At 37.7% G+C, this 20,882-nt stretch overlaps 3 protein-coding genes across 3 annotated transcripts in view; 2 read left to right on the forward strand and 1 right to left on the reverse strand.

Moving 5' to 3' along the window:
- The window catches only part of fbxl6 (F-box and leucine-rich repeat protein 6), a gene marked incomplete in the record, with an annotated part of 15,860 nt that extends 2,645 nt beyond the window's left edge, over positions 1 to 13,215 (reverse strand). Inside the window, 9 exon segments of the mRNA XM_036214123.1 lie at positions 1,449 to 1,680; positions 1,992 to 2,105; positions 2,246 to 2,353; positions 2,564 to 2,695; positions 2,977 to 3,040; positions 3,568 to 3,726; positions 3,897 to 4,481; positions 5,448 to 5,495; positions 13,111 to 13,215. Coding sequence (XP_036070016.1) covers positions 1,449 to 1,680; positions 1,992 to 2,105; positions 2,246 to 2,353; positions 2,564 to 2,695; positions 2,977 to 3,040; positions 3,568 to 3,726; positions 3,897 to 4,405 — 1,318 coding nt within the window.
- LOC112161525 lies at positions 6,014 to 12,144 on the forward strand. Its single transcript, XM_024296722.2, has 3 exons — positions 6,014 to 6,299; positions 7,279 to 7,348; positions 9,302 to 12,144. The coding sequence occupies exons 2-3, from the start codon at positions 7,288 to 7,290 to the stop codon at positions 11,776 to 11,778; spliced, it is 2,538 nt and encodes an 845-aa protein (XP_024152490.1). The 5' UTR covers positions 6,014 to 6,299; positions 7,279 to 7,287; the 3' UTR covers positions 11,779 to 12,144.
- slc52a2 (solute carrier family 52 member 2) lies at positions 13,191 to 20,199 on the forward strand. Its single transcript, XM_024296759.2, has 4 exons — positions 13,191 to 13,366; positions 15,371 to 16,214; positions 16,288 to 16,411; positions 17,454 to 20,199. Exons 1-4 carry the CDS (start codon positions 13,216 to 13,218, stop codon positions 17,661 to 17,663), a joined length of 1,329 nt encoding a protein of 442 aa, XP_024152527.1. The 5' UTR covers positions 13,191 to 13,215; the 3' UTR covers positions 17,664 to 20,199.
- Positions 20,200 to 20,882: the final 683 nt, after the last annotated feature.

Raw genomic sequence — 20,882 nt, forward strand, 5'->3', positions numbered from 1 at the left:
AAGGTAAATACTCTGATTTTTCCAAGAGTTCTTATGTGTTAAAAATTGTTGAAAAAATAATTACCTTTTTTTGTTGTTTTTTAAATTATTGTTGTAGTATAACAATGATGATGAGTATTCATGACTAGCTCATATTAATGAAACAATTTGTTTGTTTTGATCATTTTTTTGAGAGATTATGGATTTTTTTTAAATATCTTTTTCCCTCTAATAAAACAAAACAAAAAACATTTTTTTAATCCCTTTGTAGGTCATTGTTAAAGTTAAGACAAAACGCAACAGACACTTGTTGTCAATTTTAAATGTTTATTAAAGGAGTTATTGATCCTTGAAGTCTGAATCTTTTAAAAATCTTGCTAACTTTTCCAAACTTTTTTATCCTGCTCAAGAAAGTGCCGTATTCTGTTCCGCTTTACTGTAATAATCCATTTGTGGTATGCAGACTAGGACTGCCATGATTAGTCCACTAATTAACAACTAATTTAATAGTCGATTAGTCGTATCGTTATATTACATGGACTTGGAGTGTAGTAAAAGTTGGAAGTTATAATGTCATTCTGCTAGCTTTTTGGACCATTTTAGCATTTATTAAGGTTTTATAGGCTATTTTGGAGTTTAGCTAATGTTTCAGCTACAAGCTAGCTGTTTGGTCAAATGTAGGATTTTTTTCTCTTTTTTTGGCTAATTTGGAGTTTAGCTTTTATTTCAACAGCATGATAGCTATTTTGTCTAATTTAGTTTTTTTTTTGTTTTGTATTTTAGGCTATTTTGGAGTTTAGCTAATATTTTAGCTGTATGCTAGCTATTTTGGCTAATTTAGGCTTTTTTGTTTTTTAGGCAATTTTGGAGTTTGGCTAATATTTCAGCTGCATGTTAGCTATTTTATCTAATTTAGGCTTTTTTGCATCTTTTGGTCTAATTTGCATTTAACTAATATTTTAGTTAAAGCTTCAGCATGTTCAGCTATCAGCACTAGCATCTTCAGCAGCCAAATTCATCTTACAGCATTCATGCTAGCATTAATACAGGTAATGATATAAATCTAGATTTTAGTTAGTTTAAAGCTAATGCTGGTTAAGATGTGTGCTTTACATCCATTTTGCACATGACCCGATTAGTCAACTAATTTCACGATCCCACAACAGAGAGAGTGGAGTAGTTGACTTTGGTTGGCATGCTTGTTTTTGGGACACATGAGCAGGCAAGACGGGAACCAAACCTGTGATCTTGTGGTCAGAGGTTGACCACTTCTATTTCTGCCATATGTTGTGGGATTATGTAAATTAAATTGTGCATATAACATTCTTCTAAAAAGATGGATATCAAGAATTTCCTCAAACATCAGTATTGAAGACAAATTATTAGAGCAATTTATAAAATAAAATAAAAAAACGCTCAATAGGACGACTAAGAGTTCATGTCAAACCCACAAAAGTAAACTTTCTCACCAGGACAAGGCAACTGGGCCAGACCATACGGTGTAATTCGTGAGCAGCCTCGCAGATCCAGAATCCTCAGTTTAGTGGAGGCAAACAGAATGCCCAGCAAATCTTTGTCAGTCATGTAGGAGTACGACGTGGTCGCAATGCAAAGCTCCTCCAGGCACGGGAAGCCGGGCGATGAATCCACGCCATTACGCATCGTCTTATGCAGAGGTCTGACGTTCAGCATGCGAAAGGTCTGATGGGAGCATGTACACAGGCCTCTCAGAATGTTGAACCTCAGTTTGGTTATGATCATTTTTGCTTATTTAGAAAAAAAAATGGAAATTACATATTTTTTTCCCTTTTTTGTGGTAAAATTGTGATTTATTAAATATAATTTTCTATCTGTATAATAATAGATTTTCAGTTTGAGAAGCAGTTTAGCCACAGCTTCAAACAAAGAAAGAAAAGGCTAAATCAAAAGATAAATGTTTAAAAAGCAACATTACTTCCTCCTAATCTGCCTTGTTTAAAGTGACACTTACTCAAATGACAAATGTTTCAAACCTTGAGTTTGGGACAGGCCGTCTGTAATGCCTGGATGCAAACTGGAAGTTCACCGTCTTTACTGTCGAGCTTCGTGTTCACCTCCAACAACTCCAAATCCGGACAACACCCCCTCTATGAAACAAAAAAAAACACATTCTTTGTTAGAAACAATGCAGGAATGTACATCTGCAGAAACCGAGATCCATTTCACAGGCTACTAATAATTAGTCACTTTGAAACTAAAGCAGTGATTTCCCAAAAGGCTGCCTTACATTTAGAGCTGCCAGAAGTTTGTCATTCTTTAGTCCATGAGTGAAGGAGATTTCTTTAATCTGGGATCCATGATTTTCAAGATACTCCAGGAGTCCTTCAACTTGGAACTAAAACAATTTTTTTAAAGAAAAGGACAAGTCAGTTTATCATCGAGTTTTAAAGAAACTGCAAAATTAATTCAGTTTTTCAAAAGTTTTCAGCCACTTTTTGACTTAACCTAGAAGGTAAATCATTTAAAACATTTAAAAACACTGTGAACAAAGTATTATGGGAATGATCACAGGATGTTGTTGGGGTGTGTGTTAAAAAAAACATGCCTCTGAGTACTGAATGTTGATGCTATGCAGAGCGCGGCTGTGCAGACCGAGGCTTTGGAACGCCTTGGCTGTCAGGCCTGAACAATAGGAGAGCTTGATGGAGCCAAGGTGAGGGCAGAACTGGGAAACGGCCTAAATGTGAAGGAAAAAAATCAATAAAAACCGGAAAAGACAGTTGTTTGCATTACTCTCTAATGATCACTCGTATGACAACCAATGCTAAGGCTATGCACTTACTAACAGTATTTGCCATTATAAATATATTTATGGAACATACTTTTCTTAAACAACTATATGCTGTGTATTTTAAACTAACAACACAACTGACCCATATCTCTGATAACTGTAAAGGGATTAAAACTAACAAATAAGAAGAACATTTAATCAACAGATCTGTAAATAGTTGACATTACCTGCAATGTGAAGTCAACATTTTTGGTCCAGTGGCAGAGAGCAAAATCTCGCAGCTGAGAAAATCTGAAAAAAAAAAAGACTTTAAGTATTCTATCAATCTGTTAAAATGTGAACCACATATTAAGCTTAATTTTAAATTTCCACAGTTCAATAAAAAAAAAAATCAGAAATGAAATTAATGCTTTTATCTGCTGTAAAAGTGCAATTACACCATCTGAAGACTGAAAACTACCTTTGCTAAAATAAAAAGCTTGATAATTTGGCACAACAACAACACTCTGTGTAGACAGAAAACAAATTAGTTTAAAAAGCTCTTATAAAAGACTAAAGTAATTGTACAAGATATTTAATTTCTAAATTCAGAATGTAAAATGATGTTCCCACAGCTTGACATGTTGTGTGGTACAGCATCATCTTGATGGAGATCTAAACTTGTGGCTGTTTTTAACAAATGCTGAGCTCCTGATACCCTAAACTGCACAAGGGTAAGTGTTTTTTAGTAAATTCTCAGACTGAAACGAAATCTGTTTCACTTTAAGGGACCCAAATGTGTCCAGTCTGAATATTCCCCTCAGACTGATGCTACACACCTGTTCTGAGCCAGCCAGGTAACCGTGTCCTGAATCTTCTTCTCAGTTTTTGGAAGCTGAGACTTCCCTGGGGGGATCCAGCAGTGTCCTAGGGTCACTGTGCGCCACAGGATAGGGCTGGAAGCAGCAGCATTCCAGAGACGACAAACTCTCCCCACCCTGAAGCAGAGAGAAACCAGGAAACATGACGCTGCATCATGTAAAAATGACTGTAAAAATCTCCAGACTAATGCATGTTTACTTAAATACAGAGTAAGTGAGAGGGAAACACTCAAATAGCAATTAAAATATAATAGAAACAGATCTTTTCTTGGGACAACATACAATACCTGCATAAAAATGGCACTGCGTTATCTTGACTGACCACCATCTGGAAAATGTTGACCAGCACCTCCACTGGCAGATTCTGGCCCCACCGCTGGTCATCTGTTTCCTGAGAGAAAGCAAACATTGAGAGCTCCTGTTCCTCCACAGAAACTTTAGTTTCCACTTTCCTCTTGGCACAGACTGTCCTCTTCCTCTTCGTTTGTATGTTTTTTGTGTTTTCTCTGGAAAGCTTCTTCTTTTTGCTTCCCTTTCTTTTAGGAGCCCATACTGAATCATCATATTGAGAAGAAGCGTTTGATATAACAAGAAGCATATCTTCTCCTTGATGGACTGTGTAGTTGACCCGGGCAGACCTGGAAACAGCAGCTTTTTTTGTCTTTTTCTTTTTAGTGCTCAAGGTCCTCTTCAAATGAGCCTTCTTTAACTTTGATCCATCTTCTCCTTGACCTGTCGGTGCATTCTGCTCTTCTCTTTGGCTTTGGGATGAAGCCTCTGAGCCTGAGGCCTCCATAGTTTCTGCTATCTTGTTTTTATACTAACACTGCATCCAGCAGGTGTCAGCATGGCACCAGGGTTTGTATAAACATCTAAGAGCAAAAACAGAGTGGGAGGAGTCAGTCTACATGACTACAGAAAACAAAACATGATTAAAAACCTGATATAAAATAAAAACGTTATTAATCCCTGGTTGGTAAAATGGATAGGAAGATATAAATTCAATCAAAATAATAAAGTTTAGCTTTGACTGCATCATGGAGGAATCCTGCTCCAGAACTTTATGATGGGGCATAATGAAGAATACAAAAAAATGTTTTTGTCAACTTAAGAACATAAACACATACATAAAAAATTGACAAACAAATTAGTTACATCATTAATTGAGATTTTAAAAAGCAAAACTAGGCCAATCAAATAAAACACACATAAATACTAAACATTTGTCCTCAACAAAGGTGAAAAATGTCCTTGCTTTTTTATTTTTTATTGCATTAAAATATAATAAGTGCGTTATGAAATACATTTTTTGAAGTATTGGGTTTTTTGAACATTTACTTTTAAGAATATAAAACGTGTCCAGGGTTATCAATCCATTAAGAACCAAATAAAACAGACTTATGTGTAAAACAAAAACAAAAATTATGTTTTCCCCTATTTTGTAATCCAAAAAGGTATTTGACCTACGCTGGCTGCATCCAAAAAAATAAAAAGCTAACTTAAAAAAATATCTGAGTTCTGCTATTCTAATTATAGTAGTCTGCTGTTAATTCGTCCCTGCAATTCTAAGATAAGTAACACCAGAAAATTTGTCTTTAAATTACTTTCTTGTTGATATCATGTTATTAAATCACTAACGCCGTGAAAATGAATGAATACATCCAACCGAACCATTCAACTCTTCAAAGCTAGCTAGCATACGGATGAAGCCAAATAGCAAATCTTCAACGGTGCCACGCCATAATTAAGAAAAAATAAGGCATAAAACAGGACAGTACATATTGTGTGATTTAAAGAATCACACAACCAAGAAAGGAAATATCACAGCTTTGTTTTACCTTGCAAGCTAGCAAAACATTGGAGGCTCTGTCCGAATGATCGTTTTTCTGGAAAAGAAAGAGCTTCGTTACTCAGTAAACCTACATGGGTTTCGGGGCTCTTGTATTTACCGATTTCAAATTTGATTGTTTATTTACGGTCTATTGCTCATATGGGAAAGAAAGCCCGAATGTATTTCATAGCAAGGGAGACGGATGTACAATCCCACAATTCTCTGCGGCCACAGCGCCAAACAGGAAGAAAAAACCGGAATGTTAACAATTAATGCATCAAAGCACACCTTTTATGTTGTAACTGAACCTTTATGTAAAAAATGTATATTTTCAAGACATTAGTGTTTTATCAATGAGCGTTTCAACTATTGTAAATAATTTTGTTTGTAAAAAACAAAGCAATGTTTTTTAAATAAAAAATAGACGTTGCTTTTTAAAATAAAAAAATGTATTTTTGTTGCCCGTGATTATTTATTCACATTGCCCCTATGTAGTTTTATTTATTATTATTATTATTGGTTTCTTTTTTTTTTAGATTGTGACGTCAAATCTACCCGCCGTCGCGTTGCTGACGTAGGAAGGGAGGAGCCTAATTTTGCAAATGAACAGAAAGCCTTTTTCTGTCTCCTTTTGGATCTCATTTGTCTCCTCTCCTTTAACCTGAAACATTTACCTACGAGTCAAAGAAATATCATAGCATAGAAAGACAGGAAGGGTTTTGTTTTAAAGAATTTCGGGAGATCCCAGGTTTCTTTTGGACCCACAATGCATTTCGCAACCACATTTGGATTGGATCAAACCTCGGCAAATCCCCGCCTTCGATAAAGCTTGCACGGTGTTTTGTACTTTCAGGAAAATGTAAGTAAATTTTCACTTTTATTTAGAAACATTGGTTGGTTGCAAAAAATATATTTGTGTTGCAAAATTAGGGTCAAACGGAAATAAACAGAACGGTTGTTCTGTTTTTTGTTAAAGTTTGGGGTCAGAGAGCAGTATTCCTGATAGTGAGGCAAACAAACTTAGCATCTTGAGCACGTTTAAAACCCCAGATGCAGGGATAATATTGGCTAAATCTTATTGCTAACAACTTATTGTAATCTACCCTCGCGTTAAAGCAAACCTTAGTGTTGTGTAGGGCGCCCTAATCTAGCAGCAAATTCTATTGTTTTGGCACGTGGTAAAAGTCGTGTCCATGATGTAACTTGAGAACTTTAAGCCAACAAATAATTACCAAGTGCAGCTGTGTCTGGGGCTCACCACTCCCCCAGAGGATGGATTAAATGCAGAGAACAAATCTCACACACCCAGGTGCATCCCAACTAATTTGACTTTCTTAATTTCTTTAGATGTTAAAGGCTCTTGTGATTTCTTGGATCATTCATTTTTTCTTAGGCACTTACTATTTTCCCCTTAATAATTAGCGTCTCTGTTTAAACAACAATCTGTGTTGTCTTGTGTTAATTTTGTCAAGTATTTAATCGGGTTTGATTTGAAAGATTAGTGGCAAACAAAAAGCTAGGATGGAAACACACTTTTTCACTGTTTTTTAGCACTTCTTTTTCTTAGACCTGCTCAATGCTCTTATGGTATTATAAACTGTTTATTAAGTCTAAAAATATTAGTTTCTCATTAATTCTGATTGCAAAAAATAGTGTTTGGGTAATGAGTGGCTTTATAACTGTTTTCTCCAGCTGCTTTTAAACCTAAACATTAGTAACTACAGTGTCTTCCAGGAAAGTTTAAGTCTGTAAATAAAACTCCCAATGTTTTCTATAAACTGTTATACATGTACCATCAAAGAATTGAAGATTAACTTGTGTGTTTTGTGTTTTAACAGCTTTCCCAAATGGAGAAGAGCCAAGATTTCACCCTTTGTGGGAAAGAAGTTGTGACCGAAGCTTGTCTGAGTATGTAAAAACGTTACTTCCTGTAAATCATTTGAAGTTTTTACATTTTAGAATACAACCTCTTTGTCAGAGAATGTCTTTGCCTTGCCTTTTAATTGTTCCAATGAAAAGTGATCTGCTTCTGTCTAATCTAAAACTTGCTGTTCTCCCTACTTTACCAATCATGTCCTTCTTCATTGCATCTATGAACCTCTTCTTTGGTTTTCCTGTGGCTCCAACCTCACCGTCTTTTTACCAAAATAATACCTGTTCCTCCTCTCGACATGTCCAAACCATCTGAATCTGCTTCCCTGTATTTGTCTCCTAAACATCTAACACGAACTGTTCCTCTGATGGATTCTATCCTGATGCTATTCATACTCGTCACTCCCAAAGAGAACCTCAACACCTTCATCTCTGCTGTCTCCACCTGTTCTAACCTTCATGCACACATCTCTTCACCGCTTTCCCACTTGCTCTGGGCTGTTGACTCTAAGTACTTTCTCCACCTTCTTCACCTCTACTCTCTGTAACCTCACCATTTCCCTTCAGTTCCTCCAATTTACACTCAGATGCAGCTGATCTTCCTTCCCCTCCTTTCCAGAGCAAACCTCCACCTCTAGATGTTCATTTTCTTTTCCTTTACCCTCTGGTCTCACTACAGGTCACAGTGATCATCTACAAACATTATGATCCACAGAGATTCCTGTCTAGCCTCATCTGTTAGTCTGTCCATCACTACAACAAGGGGTTGAAAGCAGGTCCTTGGTGCAGTCCCATCTCCACCATAAACCCTTAGTCATATCTACAACACACCTCTCATACATGTCCTGCACAACTTGAACATATGGAGAAAATAAAAGCAATTTCCTCTCTGACTATCACATTTTAAAAAGTACCAGAGCTTCCTCAGCACACCATGGTCACTTGCCTTTCAAACTTTTTCATGTTACCCACTTATTTAGGCTAGCTCTGGGCCCTGCTTTATTCTTTCTTCTTGTACAGCTCTGATGTAATCTCGTTCTTTTGGTGTGTTTCCACTGTTTGGTCCACAGAAACTCTGTCTTCATTCATATTCCCAAGTAAACTCCACCAAAACTGTTAAAACTCTCGTGCTTTCTTGTGGGGTCCAGATGACCCCACCCTTACATTGAGGTGTTAGCCCTTCCATGACAAAGATGGACAAGATGGATAAGACCTCATGTCTGTCATTGGACACCAGTAAAAATCAACAATCATTGAAAAGAAAGTTCAGCGCACTGTCTTGTGGGGTCCAGATGACTCTGCTTTTAATGTAAACAAGCCAAGGAGAGCGCGAGGGTTACTAAATGAAACCAAGATTCTCCTCTCAAGAAGACTACAGTTCAGTTATTTGGTCTGCATTAGAGTTTGGTGATGATAATGCATTAATTTGGACATATACTTTATAATGAAAGATAGAATAAGATACAAAAAATATCTGAAAGTGAGTGAGAAGAAGGAGTAAAAGCCTTAGAAAGTCTAACTTAAATGCCCTAGACGAAATCTATTACCACACACAGTGTCCCCGCGATCTATTATAGTCCTGTTCCCTCTATAATGAACCCACATTCAGTTTCTGTTACCCATATACATAAAATATACACATAGATACATACAGAATAGTCATTTTTAATGCATCAACACTCATTTGCAATAATTTAAATATTTTTTTCCCAACACACTCAAGTACATACATATATTATTCAAATTTACATTCATAAATATTTGCAGATATATTAGCTTATTTATGTTTTCTATGTGTACAGGTCTATCAAGTTTAGATAAGCTTGCAAAAGAACCTAGTTTTCTATGAAAATCCCTGGTGTAGGTCAGTTCTTCCGGAGTTTAATATGGCAAAACTGATGATAATAATTCCACAGAGATTTTTATGACTACAGCATTTCCCCTGTCCTCACCATTATTTCTCTAACCACTTCCACTTTTGTCTTTCAGGAGACGATTACTACTGGAAGCTTATTGGAGACTTCATTGGCCCTCAGTCTGGAGAGGAATTGAAGCTTGAGAAAACATCATGCAAATACAGACTTCTTATTCAAGTTGGACTTTTAAGAGAAGACAATAATTTTCCCTGGATTGCCATCATAGAGTGGCTCAAGAAAATCTTCCCCAGGCATCAGTCCGCTGACTTTCGGCGACTGATCGAAAGGGGCATCGCGACGACTCTGAGTCTGGAAAGCGAGGCACGGCTGACCTTTCTCCAGTCATACGTCAACTTTAGCTTTGTCGGCCCAATATGTGACAGCATTGGTGTAGAGAGGGAAGACCTCCTGGATCTCACTAATTTCTCAGAGCGAGCACAGTCGATAGAAGTCACAAATGCACTGATACTAGAGCTGAGTGACTTTATCACCCGGGAGAAGCTTTCTCCAATTGTCATTGTTACTTGGCTGAGAAACTTCAACCCAGAGTTCTGTAAGGACGGGGACATTCAGAAGGCGTATAAAGCCCTGAAGGTTAAGATAAAGAAGATCCGGATGTTTTGTAACAATCATGAAACGAGAAGTCACAGACGAAACATTCCAATGGAAAATCTGCTTCAAAGCCCGTTTGAACTGGTTAAGAAGAAAATACCGAGGACTATTCTGAAGAAGCGTATTAAAAGAAATGAGGTTTATGAAAAAGTTACTGTCAAGGAGGAGTATGATAGCTGGGAAAGAATGAACTTTGGGGACACAATGCAGAGGAATAATTATGATGCCGGCGACACAAGTGAAGGGGATTCAGACGAGTGCAACGGCAGAGATGGGAATTCAGACAACAGAGGGGAGTCCCTGACTCTGTTGGATATAGCCATGCTGTCTGTTCAGAAGCTTTCTAGTGTGTATGGTGGGAAAACTGCAGCATGCAAGCAGGTTTCCTTGGATTTGCTAAAAAATCAGTATGCCCTAACAAGCAAGGAGCACCCTGCCATGGTGGAGTTTGAGAAGAACCTTGATGCATTGCCTGAAGATGTTAAGCTTGTACGGCCGGTGGAGTTTTTAAACTACAATGCCCATTTCCTTGTTGATCTACATGATGCAGTGGAGCAACACATAATGGGCTTTGAGAAAGAGATTGTTCAGTCTTCAGGGGAAAAACTGGGCAGAGATAAGCTTCCGAAATTCAGGTACTTTGTGAATTTGCCAGAAAGTGCTACTTTCCGCTTCATTCACATGGCCTGTGATGTCTTGAGTCCACGCACACCTGAAGTGCAGAACTACAGAAAACACTGGGTGGCTTTCTGTGAGGAAAAGAAAAACCCCTCAAAACTTGCGGTGAACCAGTCTAATAGATTCAACAACTACTTTGAAGCGGCTGCAGGTCTTATTCACCACCACAAAGAGATCGCTCTCTTCTTTTCTGACTTGCTCTTGATGAACAACGACAAATGTCCCAACATTATTCTAGAGAGCGTTGCGGCAGATGCGAGTGACTCCGTGATCCAGAGTTTTGTCTGTGTTCTAGCCATAGTTTACTGTAAAATCCTTGGCCCTTACTGGCAGCTTCTGAAGAGTGGAGCAGAATATTCTCTGTTCAGTCAGTACCTGGTTTGCTTCTATCAAAAGTTCCTGGACTGGTCCAAAGATCCTTCAACTCTGCTGGAACCAGAGGAGGGCGCAAATGTGTTTCTGCAGTTCCCTTTGCAAGAGAAAACCTTCAAAGGTGTGTTTGAGTACTGTGGCCAGTGGCACACCAACAGAGATCTCATTAGAGCCTGTCTGAAGAGAACCATAAAGGTAATCGCTGCTGTCACTGAGGAACATCTGAAGAAGTTTCTTCCTGGAGGAAGCTTTTCACAGATACCTTCAGCTGAAGTGAACTTGCAGCTGGTGAGCTGCACATTCTCCGTCTTGATGGCGGAGTATCCTTTTGGTCATGCGTATCCTTACAAAAAGGAAAGACCTGACAAGTTGTCCAAGGGCTCTTTGGTGAAGAACATGTCTGGTAGCTCTCGGGAGGATGGCGAGTCATCTGGCAGCACCTCTGATGAATCATCAAACTTTCAATATAGAAAGAGTTCCCAAAAGCAGGACCAGAGCCCACAGATGAAGAAGGTTAAAAAAGCCCAGCCAGAGGAGCATGAAGAGATAATGGACAGGGATTACATCATAGAAACAGTGGCCAAAAACGGAGGGCCGTGTAAAACACAACCGGATGTGGACAAGTTGATGCTACGCTTCGATGGAAAGTCCCGGCAGGAAAAGCGGGAGGGGCTCCGCTGTGAGATTCTGTACCAGCAAATGGTCCTAAACAACCAAAATCCACACCTGGAGAAGCCGTACATCAACAGCACCCAAATGATGCTGAAGTTGAAGTTTGCCCTCCCTCGTGTGAAACCGAGCTTCTCCGTGGTGTTGGAACCTAGAAAGACTAGAGTAAGAGCCAAAGTCCAGATTGTTCCAGAAGCTATAGTTCCTCCAACTGAATAAGACGGCGTGTTGTAGCTTGTTGGAAAAATGATGTTTTGGGACTTCACATTGAGAGAAATTCGCTGTGACTTCAGCCTGTCTGCCTGCAAATATTATGTATTTACTTTAATGCCACTGCAGTAAAATTATTGCTGTTTTGGAGTTTTTATTATGGCATATATTTGACATTTTGTTGTATACTACATGGTTTACCAACATCAATGTAACACTAAGCTTCTTTGTCTAATGCTGTCAGATGTTTGACTTGTGTTTTCTATTATATATGGTTGTATAACTTGTATTGATATCATGAAACTATAGATTGTACATGGTTTTCTCTAAAACTACAAAATGTCAAAGGTCATTGCAAGTAAAATGTTGAAACTATTTCCAGTGTGTTCATTCTCATTATTGTTTTTTTTTTTTTAACTGCACTCCAATCATCTATTGTAAAATCATTCCCAGCAGTCTCTTAATTATGGTTATGCCATTTTTAGACATCCTGGCTTGTAAACCATATAATAAATATTGAAAATGTCAAAAATAGAACATTGTCATAAATTGTATGCATAGTTTCATCTAATAGAAATTTTAAATTTGAAAAACAAAACATTTTCTTGACACATTAAGCAACACCCATGATACAATATTATATCAATGAGAAGAATTTACATTTTCATTAAATCACAACCAGACAATTAAACAAGGTAATGTTATGGATTTTTTTTTTTTTTTTTTTTTGAAGTTACTTTATTTTATGGAAACATTTTTTTTCTGTTTGCATGTAGGAACCAGTTTACTCAATAGTTACTTGTCTGGCTGTACTTGGCAAACTGATGTTCTATTATAGTTCATGAAAAAAAGCTGCAGCCATTTTTCTACTGCTATCAATTTTTGTGGTGAACTTTGGCCTGGACTATTTTCCCCCTTTATGAAATCTGACATGCAAACAAACCACAATAAACGCATTCTAGATAAACAGCACAAGCCATCACTTTTTCTACTGGTGATGCATTCACTGTAAAGGTACGCGTAGGATATTACAGTGCCAATTGGAATAACAATAATTTAATTGAAGGACCACAATCAAATTAAATAAAAAACATATCTGTTTAATATATTTCACTCACTTGTTCCACACACAAAAAATTAAATGCGTTGACGTAAAGTGGATGGGGTCATTTGAATGAATCGTCGGTTTGTTTTGTTTGTTTTAACCTGCTCTTATAGGCTACTTATCTTTGGCTCTAGAAACCAGAACATTTTCACTAAGTACCTTACTTTTGAAAAAAATGTTTCGAGTATCGTTAAAAAGAAAAAAAAAAGTAGTTTTTTAAAAAGTGTTCTTTTCACCTGATTTTTAAGGGTCCCTGAAGGCATCAACGGGGCGGGATCTTTGCGCAATCGTCCTACACAGTCCTCCTCCAGTTCCGACACCCGTACAAGCGAACACCAACCATGACCGACTCACGCGCGAGCTTATGGAGCCGTTTATGGAGCAGTACCGCGGTGACCCACGGGCTCGTCGCTCTGTTCGGGATGGGCTCGTGGATTTCGGTCAACAGTCTGTGGGTTGAGCTCCCGGTCGTGGTGAACGAGCTTCCAGAAGGTCAGTGGACTTGGTTGCTTTTCTTGTTTGTTTGTAGCATTTCAGACTCCCACGGTCCACGACAACACAATTATCAAACAGCGGATTTGTTTGTTTGTTGTGTAAAAGGTTTTGAATTGTTAACTCAAATGTAACTTATAATGCTGACAGTTTACCTTAGTTCAGTGTTGTCCATTCATTTCACACACATGGCTGTAATTGTGATTGATTTATTTATTTTGCTACAATGTTTTGTTTGTTTGTTTGTTTGTTTCAGCCACATGTTTGTAAATGATTTAATTAAGGGCCCACATCAACGAAAATCGTGGTTTTGTGGTTTTGGACGTTTTTAACACGTTCTTGTGAAATTCTTCTGATAAGGGAGGTCATAAAAAATGCTTAATTTAAAATTATTATTATTATTATTAATTATTATGGTTATTCTAGTCGTTGTAAATATTTGGTAGCCAAATGATGCTGTTGGGGAAAACATGTGACGTAGAAGCTACTACGGCAAGCCGTAAGCTCCCTGCTCTGCTCCATTCTGATGTATCCCTTTGTAGATCACTAAGGCTAGAGGTGCTACGCTAGCTTGTTGCATATGCAAAGCTGGACGCCATATTGGATATGTCGACATGCCCGTCTACCGCTGTGCTACAATTGCACAAACGGAGCTGGAAAAACAAGAATGTGACTTTTCACAAGGAAATTATTATTGGTGGACATAAAATCCTGTCCACCTTTGTCATGGGAGGGCTCATACATCAATGTAAGCCCGGGGTCATCTGGACCCAATAACCCTTTACAAGGGTTAAATAAGGAAATATAGGACGTTTTTTTGTTTTGGCTAAAAACAGCATAATTATAATTAAAAGATCATCAGGGTTGCTTTTGAAATAAAATCACATGTCAAAGTCGAGGCCCGGGGCCGGATTCGGCCCTCTGGGTAATTCTATCCGGCCCTCCAGATCATTTTATTTTATTGTTAATAATGACCCGATGTTATCTTGCGCTCATTTCTGACATGTATCATTTTGACAAAAAATTTTTATTGAGGGTAAAATGTTCAAAGTTATTTAAGGTTTAAGTAATATTTCATCCTCATTCATTCATTTTCTTGACCGCTTTGTCCCTTTCAAGGTCGCTGGAGTGCCGGAGCCTAACCCGGCTACTGATGGGCGAACAACATAATATTTCTGTCTTTTTATTTTTCAGAATTATGTTAAAACATTATGGTATTAAAGTTTTAGAAACTGGCATTGTGCTAGCTTTTTGGACTAATTTGGCATTTACTAAGATTTTTTAGTTTAGCTAACATTTCAGCTACATGCTAACTGTTTTGGCTAAATTAGCCTTTTGTTATTGTTGTTGTGTTTTATTTAATTTTTTGAATGTTTTTGAGTTTAGATAATATTTTAGGTACATGCTAGCTGTTTTTGGTCATTTAGGCTTCTATTTTTATTTTTTTGAAGATGTTTTGAAGTTGGCCTAATATTTACATGCTAGCTGTTTAGGCTAATTTAGAGTTTTTTTCCGTTTTTTTAGGATATTTTAAAGTTCAGCTATTTTTCTGCTGCATGCTAGCTGTTTTGGCTAACCTGAGTTTTTTTTTTTTTTTTTTTTGATAGTTTGGCATTAAGCTAATATTTCAGCTAGCTATCAGCTTCAGCATTTTTAGCTATCAGCATTAGCGACTTCAGTGGCCAAATTCAGCTTACAGCATGCACACTAGCATTATCACAGGTAATTATATATATATATATATATATATATATATATATATCATAATTATTTTTAAAAAAGTTACAGTTTTAAAATAAAATAAAATTAGTTTTAGAGGCTTCATTAAATGTTTATCCTGTTCGGCCCTCAACCTAAAGTGTGTTTTGGATTTTGGCCCCTTGTGCGATCGAGTTTGACCCCCCGATTTAAATAATTATATCATTGAGAGGATTTGTCCATTTTAATGACAGATCAATAATAAGTGTGCCATCTAGCTCCATCTGGTTTGTTCTGTCGTTGCAGGCTGGAACCTCCCCGCCTACCTCTCTGTGCTCATAGCGTTTGGGAACTTGGGTCCAATAGTGGTGACCGTGACGCACCACTGTGCTCCAGGACGTCTGAACGAACGCGTGGTCATTCCCTGCATCCAGGCCCTGGCGGTGGTGGCGTCTGCTTTTCTGGCCATCTTCTGGTCCCACACTGAAAACATAGCAGGAGAGCAGCGATCCCTCCCCTTCCTGCTTTTGACCTTTGTTTTATCTTTTGTTTGCTGTACGTCCAACGTCACGTTCCTGCCTTTCATGTTTCGCTACCCTCCCCAGTACATCCGCACCTTCTTCATCGGCCAGGGCTTCAGCGCCTTGTTCCCCTGCATCGTGGCTTTAGGTCAAGGCGTCGGGAAGCTGGAGTGCAAAACTGCGAATGGCACAGGGCACCCACAGCATCTAAAGGAGAACTTTCCTGCCCAGAACTTCTTCTGGTTTTTGTTTGTGATGTTGTCCGTCTCAGCGGCTAGCTTTTGGGTTCTAATACGAAGACCGTCGGAATCAAAGCAAGAGGAGCAGGAGTCCAACGGCGCCGTGCTCAAGAGCGACGAAGAGACCCACCGGCTCTACAGGGAGGGGACGCCGGTGTCTGACGAGCTGGTCCAAGTGGAGGAGCTGCCTCCTCCGACCTTCTGGAACCCACGAAACATTTACCTCCTGAACCTGCTCGCCATCTCCAACGCCCTAACCAACGGCGTCCTTCCCTCTGTGCAGAGCTTCACCTGTCTGCCTTACAGCCCCATGACCTTTCACCTCTCTGTGGTGTTTGGCAACATAGCAAACCCGCTGGCTTGTTTCCTGGCCATGTTTGTGATCCTCAGGTGAGGAGAGTGACATGTTCTCGCATCCTCACAGCTCGACTGTTGGAGTTGACCTTTTCTTCTTCTATCACAGATCTTCTGCAGGTCTGGGCTTCCTGTCTCTGGCTGCAGGCGTGTTTGCTGCATATCTTCTAGCGTTGGCTGCATACAGTCCCTGTCCGCCTCTCCAGGGAAGCGACGCTGGTGTGGCTTTAGTGGTAAGGGGGCATGTGTCGTTTTAGCCCGTGATAACGTGATACCACTTAATTTATTCAAAATGTCTGCTTTAACCTGAACTTTTAGAGACATTTCCTTAAAATGTTCATATTTGACTGGAATTTCTCTGTAAGGCAGTGAACTTAAAGATGCTGCTCTGAAGGAAACCACACCTTGTCATACCTTAGTTTCCTCACCCGTCAGACACCATTATTGATTTTATTGTTCGTTAGGACCTAATAAGGTTTTTCCTCTATTTTTGGTTCTTGCAGTACAAAATTACGAGATGGAGAATTTAAATTTCAGGATATCGCAATAATTTTTTTCATGATAAAACATCTTTATCATTCTTTGTGTATTTTTAATGTCTTTATTGGTTCAATTTTAAATGGATTTTCTCTTTTTGTTTTTACTCTGAAAATCCCTTTACATGATCCATACGATTAGAAAGTGCTCAACCAGTAAAGCTCTTAAACAAATTTACTGACATTTAATCCTTCTGGAAATGGTGAACAATCAGCCGGAGCATATTGTGTATCTGATTTTTTTTTTATTTATTTATTTATTTTTTTTAATTTAAGTCCCATTCCTATCATCTTTTGAGCTATTTGAAATCCGTTCCCAGTGATCTTGCAGTTATGATTATGCCTTTTTTTTTTAACTAAAAGTTATATAGTTGTGGGCGAGATTGTTGGCTCAGAGCAACCCCGCCCCCTCTTCCTGTTGCTGAGAGCTTGTGGCACCCATTGTATTTTCTATGTCACAAATAAGCTATTTTTCAAACTTTTTTTTTTTGCCCCTCATACTCAAATACTCAAAAATTGAATTTTAAGGTTAATTTTCTTTGTATACGTCCTCCATCATCAGAAAAATGCCCAAAAAATATTTTTAAAACACCAAAATCATGACTTTTACCAGAGTGGGGGTTAAAAAAATTCTTCTTAAACATATGCTGTCATATGTCCAAGCTTGGATACTCAAACACCTACTTTGAAGAGAGTGTTCACCGGTTGACATGGTGATAACGTGTTTGTCCCCCTTCAGATCACCTCCTGGATCATTTTCATCGGCCTCTTCTCCTACCTGAAGGTGGTGGTCGGGACCCTGCTGCATGAAGCGGGTCACGCCGGGCTGCTGTGGTGCGGCATCTCCATCCAAGCGGGCTCCCTCCTCGGGGCCCTGACCATGTTCCCACTGGTAAATGTGTATCAGGTGTTCACCCCAGCCCAACAATGTGTGGATAACTGCAGCTAACCGCGGCGACTTAGCCTCTGTTTTTAAGCACACAAAGGGCCAATTCTTTCTTCTTGGAAAAATGACTGTTTTTATGAAGAACTGCTGTCGGGGAGAACGGAGCTGAGCGACGGTTTTCCTTCAGGATTATCCGGCACATCGTCTACTCATGTGACACTTCCTTGAATCATATTTTGTTGCTTTATGTTAGCCAAGAAGATGTGTAACGCCATAAGTGCACTACTGAATCAGGATTCCTAATTCCTAACAGAGTTCTTCATCGGAATCATGTGAAAAGTTCTATGTTTGGAACAGATTTGTGGGAGAAAATGGACGATCACAAATGTTTACAGCTGGCTTTACAAATGTGCCTTAGCAGGTAAAAAAAACATACAGAAACACAGAATAAGACTGAGTACGAAGGTTTTTTTCTTTTAAACTGTTTAAATCTGTCATCTGGACAGGACATTACTTTGTCTGGCCACTAGGAGGCACTACTTGAGCTTGTTTTGTTGCCACATGTCAGAAGACAACACAAACCCCTATTGAGGTTCATCTACTGCTCCTACTAGGGGGCGCTACAACCAATACACACATCCTAGTGTTGCCCATAAACAGTATGTCCGTTCTTTGTCTAATCAGAGTTTGTGGGGGATCCAAAATGGCTGCCCAATTGTCAACAAACCTGTTTAGCATAAGAAAACGTGCGTCTGAAACAATGTAGCCCTCCTGCAGACCAACACACAAGCCTAAAATCATGTTGGATGCATAAAATAACACAATAAAAGCAAAATAAGACATTTCCAAATGTTTTTCAAGGTTGATTTAAGGAAAATTCACTAAGCCGTCAACAAATAATGAGAGGATGATCTAGACCTTTTTCATTTTTGGTATGTTTTGAAGACTTTTACATAAATAAGTTGACTGATGGAGAGGAAAAGCAGAAATATCACACTTTAGAGCCTTTTAAAGACATTTCTGAGATAAGCTAGAGTTAAGGAAATGTAAAAGCTTTACAAATGAGAAACATATGTATTTAAATTTAAGAACAAATGTAAGTGATTTGAAGTACCTCTGGAGAATATAGTTTAAAAATCCCACTGACCTTGAATGCACCTCAAGAGCTTACCGTCTAGATTCAGTCATTTTCATTTGTTTATACTTTGTAAATATTAACAGGAAACAAAAACTCGTGTGAGATTAAAACCAACAGAAAGCTTTCAGGTTTAACTTTATTAAACGGTGATGCTCCACCAAGGTTTTTTTTTTTCTTTTTAACCGTTTAAAGTGCTTTCTGAAGTATTGCTTAACATGAAGTCTCTGATTTTCAGTAAACATGACGCAATTTACATATAATTATGTAGTTTAGTTTGAAACTCTTTCTCCAGTGTTCACTCCCATCCCTAAGCTGGTAACATGCACGGGGCCACATTTGATTTATGAGTTTTATTATTTTAACATGACTCTGGAGAAGGCTTTTATACTTGTAAATGTCAGTCAAGTACCAAAAAAGCAAACTGAATGAATGTGTAATTTTCACGACTGTTTTCCTTTAAAATAAAAAGATTTGCTTGATGTAATACGACTCTAAGTGGAGAAATGGATCTGTTTTTACTTATTTTCCTGACATAAATGTACCAGTAAATCCATTATATTTGGTCTTTTTTTCTGTCTAAACAATGAGTGTTTTACTTTTAAGAAAATGGTCAAAATGTCAGATGTAACACTTTAACACTAATTCATATTCGTGTAAAATCAAATGAGCCAAACATTTTGGTATTTTCGTTTACTTTTTTTCTTTTTTTTTTTTTAATCTTTGAGTCAAATTTAATGTGTGCATGCATCGACTTCTCCATCTTGAACTGGGACGTGTTGAATAATTCAATTTTTTCTGAATATTGTCTTCTGGGGACACATTGAAAGTTCATAAAAGTGTTATTTATGCTAAAAAATGTTAATCTAACAAGCTAATCGTGTGTCTTTAATTCTGTGATTTGTCTTCTACTGCTGATGTCTCCTTCAAAGATAAATGTTAGATCGAGATGCCATTAAAATATTTTGTCTTTGAGATGATAAATGATGCTAATGTTCTGACAGTTTTACATACATTTTTTTACCTTTTTGTAATGAAATAGATCTTATGTACTTAAATATTTCCACAAGTTTAGTTTTAGGAAAATGAAAAGCCCAAGCTGAGCAACAACAAAAAATAATAAATTCTTTAAATAAATTATAATGGATGCATTTTTTAATTATTTGATAAATTATGCATATATACTGTAATAAAAGTATTTCAGAACATATTCAGTTTGGAAGTTTGATGCATTTACTTTTTTAACTTTAGTTTTATATGAGTGGTGAACTGATGTGTGACCAAATCAAGCTTTAATTTTGTTTAACATATTAGCACCAATAATGTTAATCTACTAACAAGGACGTTAGTAGAAACAAATAATTTTGGCTAATATGTGGGATATTTTACAGTAGTGGGGATTCATGTTGCTCCAGATGTTTATACTACGAAATATCACTTCAATGAATAAATGGGTAAAATATACAACTTGGACAGGCTTCACTTTGTTTAAAAAAATGTTTAAAAAATGTTTCAATTTCACCATTAACCAATAAGTCTGTATTGGAGAATTAAAGAGTCTCTTATAAAATGATGAAAGTATAGCTGCAACCTAAGCCTTCATCTCCATTGCCATGGAAACCAGAGGAGGAAAACGATTTAATTTGTGTGATCTTAAAGCATTGTGTACCCATCTGCAGTTATATTTTGCAAAGAGTAACTCTCCATCTTTAGGAAATGTTGAACTCCAGGAAAGAGTCAAAGGTCTCTCAGGCTGCAGGCTCTTCCTCCACAGCTGTGTGTCCATATTGTCCCTCCTGGGCTTCCATACGCAGTTAGTGGATTTTAAAGACCCACTCCAATCATCTTTTGAGCTATTTTAAGAGTTCTCCCTGGTCTTTAATTGTGATTATGCTGTTTTTAACCAAAATAATAATTTAAAAAAACGGATGTTTTGTAGGAAACACAACAATTTCAAAGTAGAAATACTCAGAAATGCAAATTTGAGCTTAATGTCCCCCATCATCAGAAAAATACCACATTATATTAAAAACAGCTTTCACCAATGGTTCTTTAAAGTGAAATATTTTATTTATACTGAAGAAAGTTTGCATTTCCTGCCAAATGAAGGGTAACTCATTATGGCAAAACATATATATATATATATA

Source organism: Oryzias melastigma, linkage group LG11 (assembly GCF_002922805.2).
Source record: "Oryzias melastigma strain HK-1 linkage group LG11, ASM292280v2, whole genome shotgun sequence".
Lineage (NCBI taxonomy): Eukaryota > Metazoa > Chordata > Actinopteri > Beloniformes > Adrianichthyidae > Oryzias > Oryzias melastigma.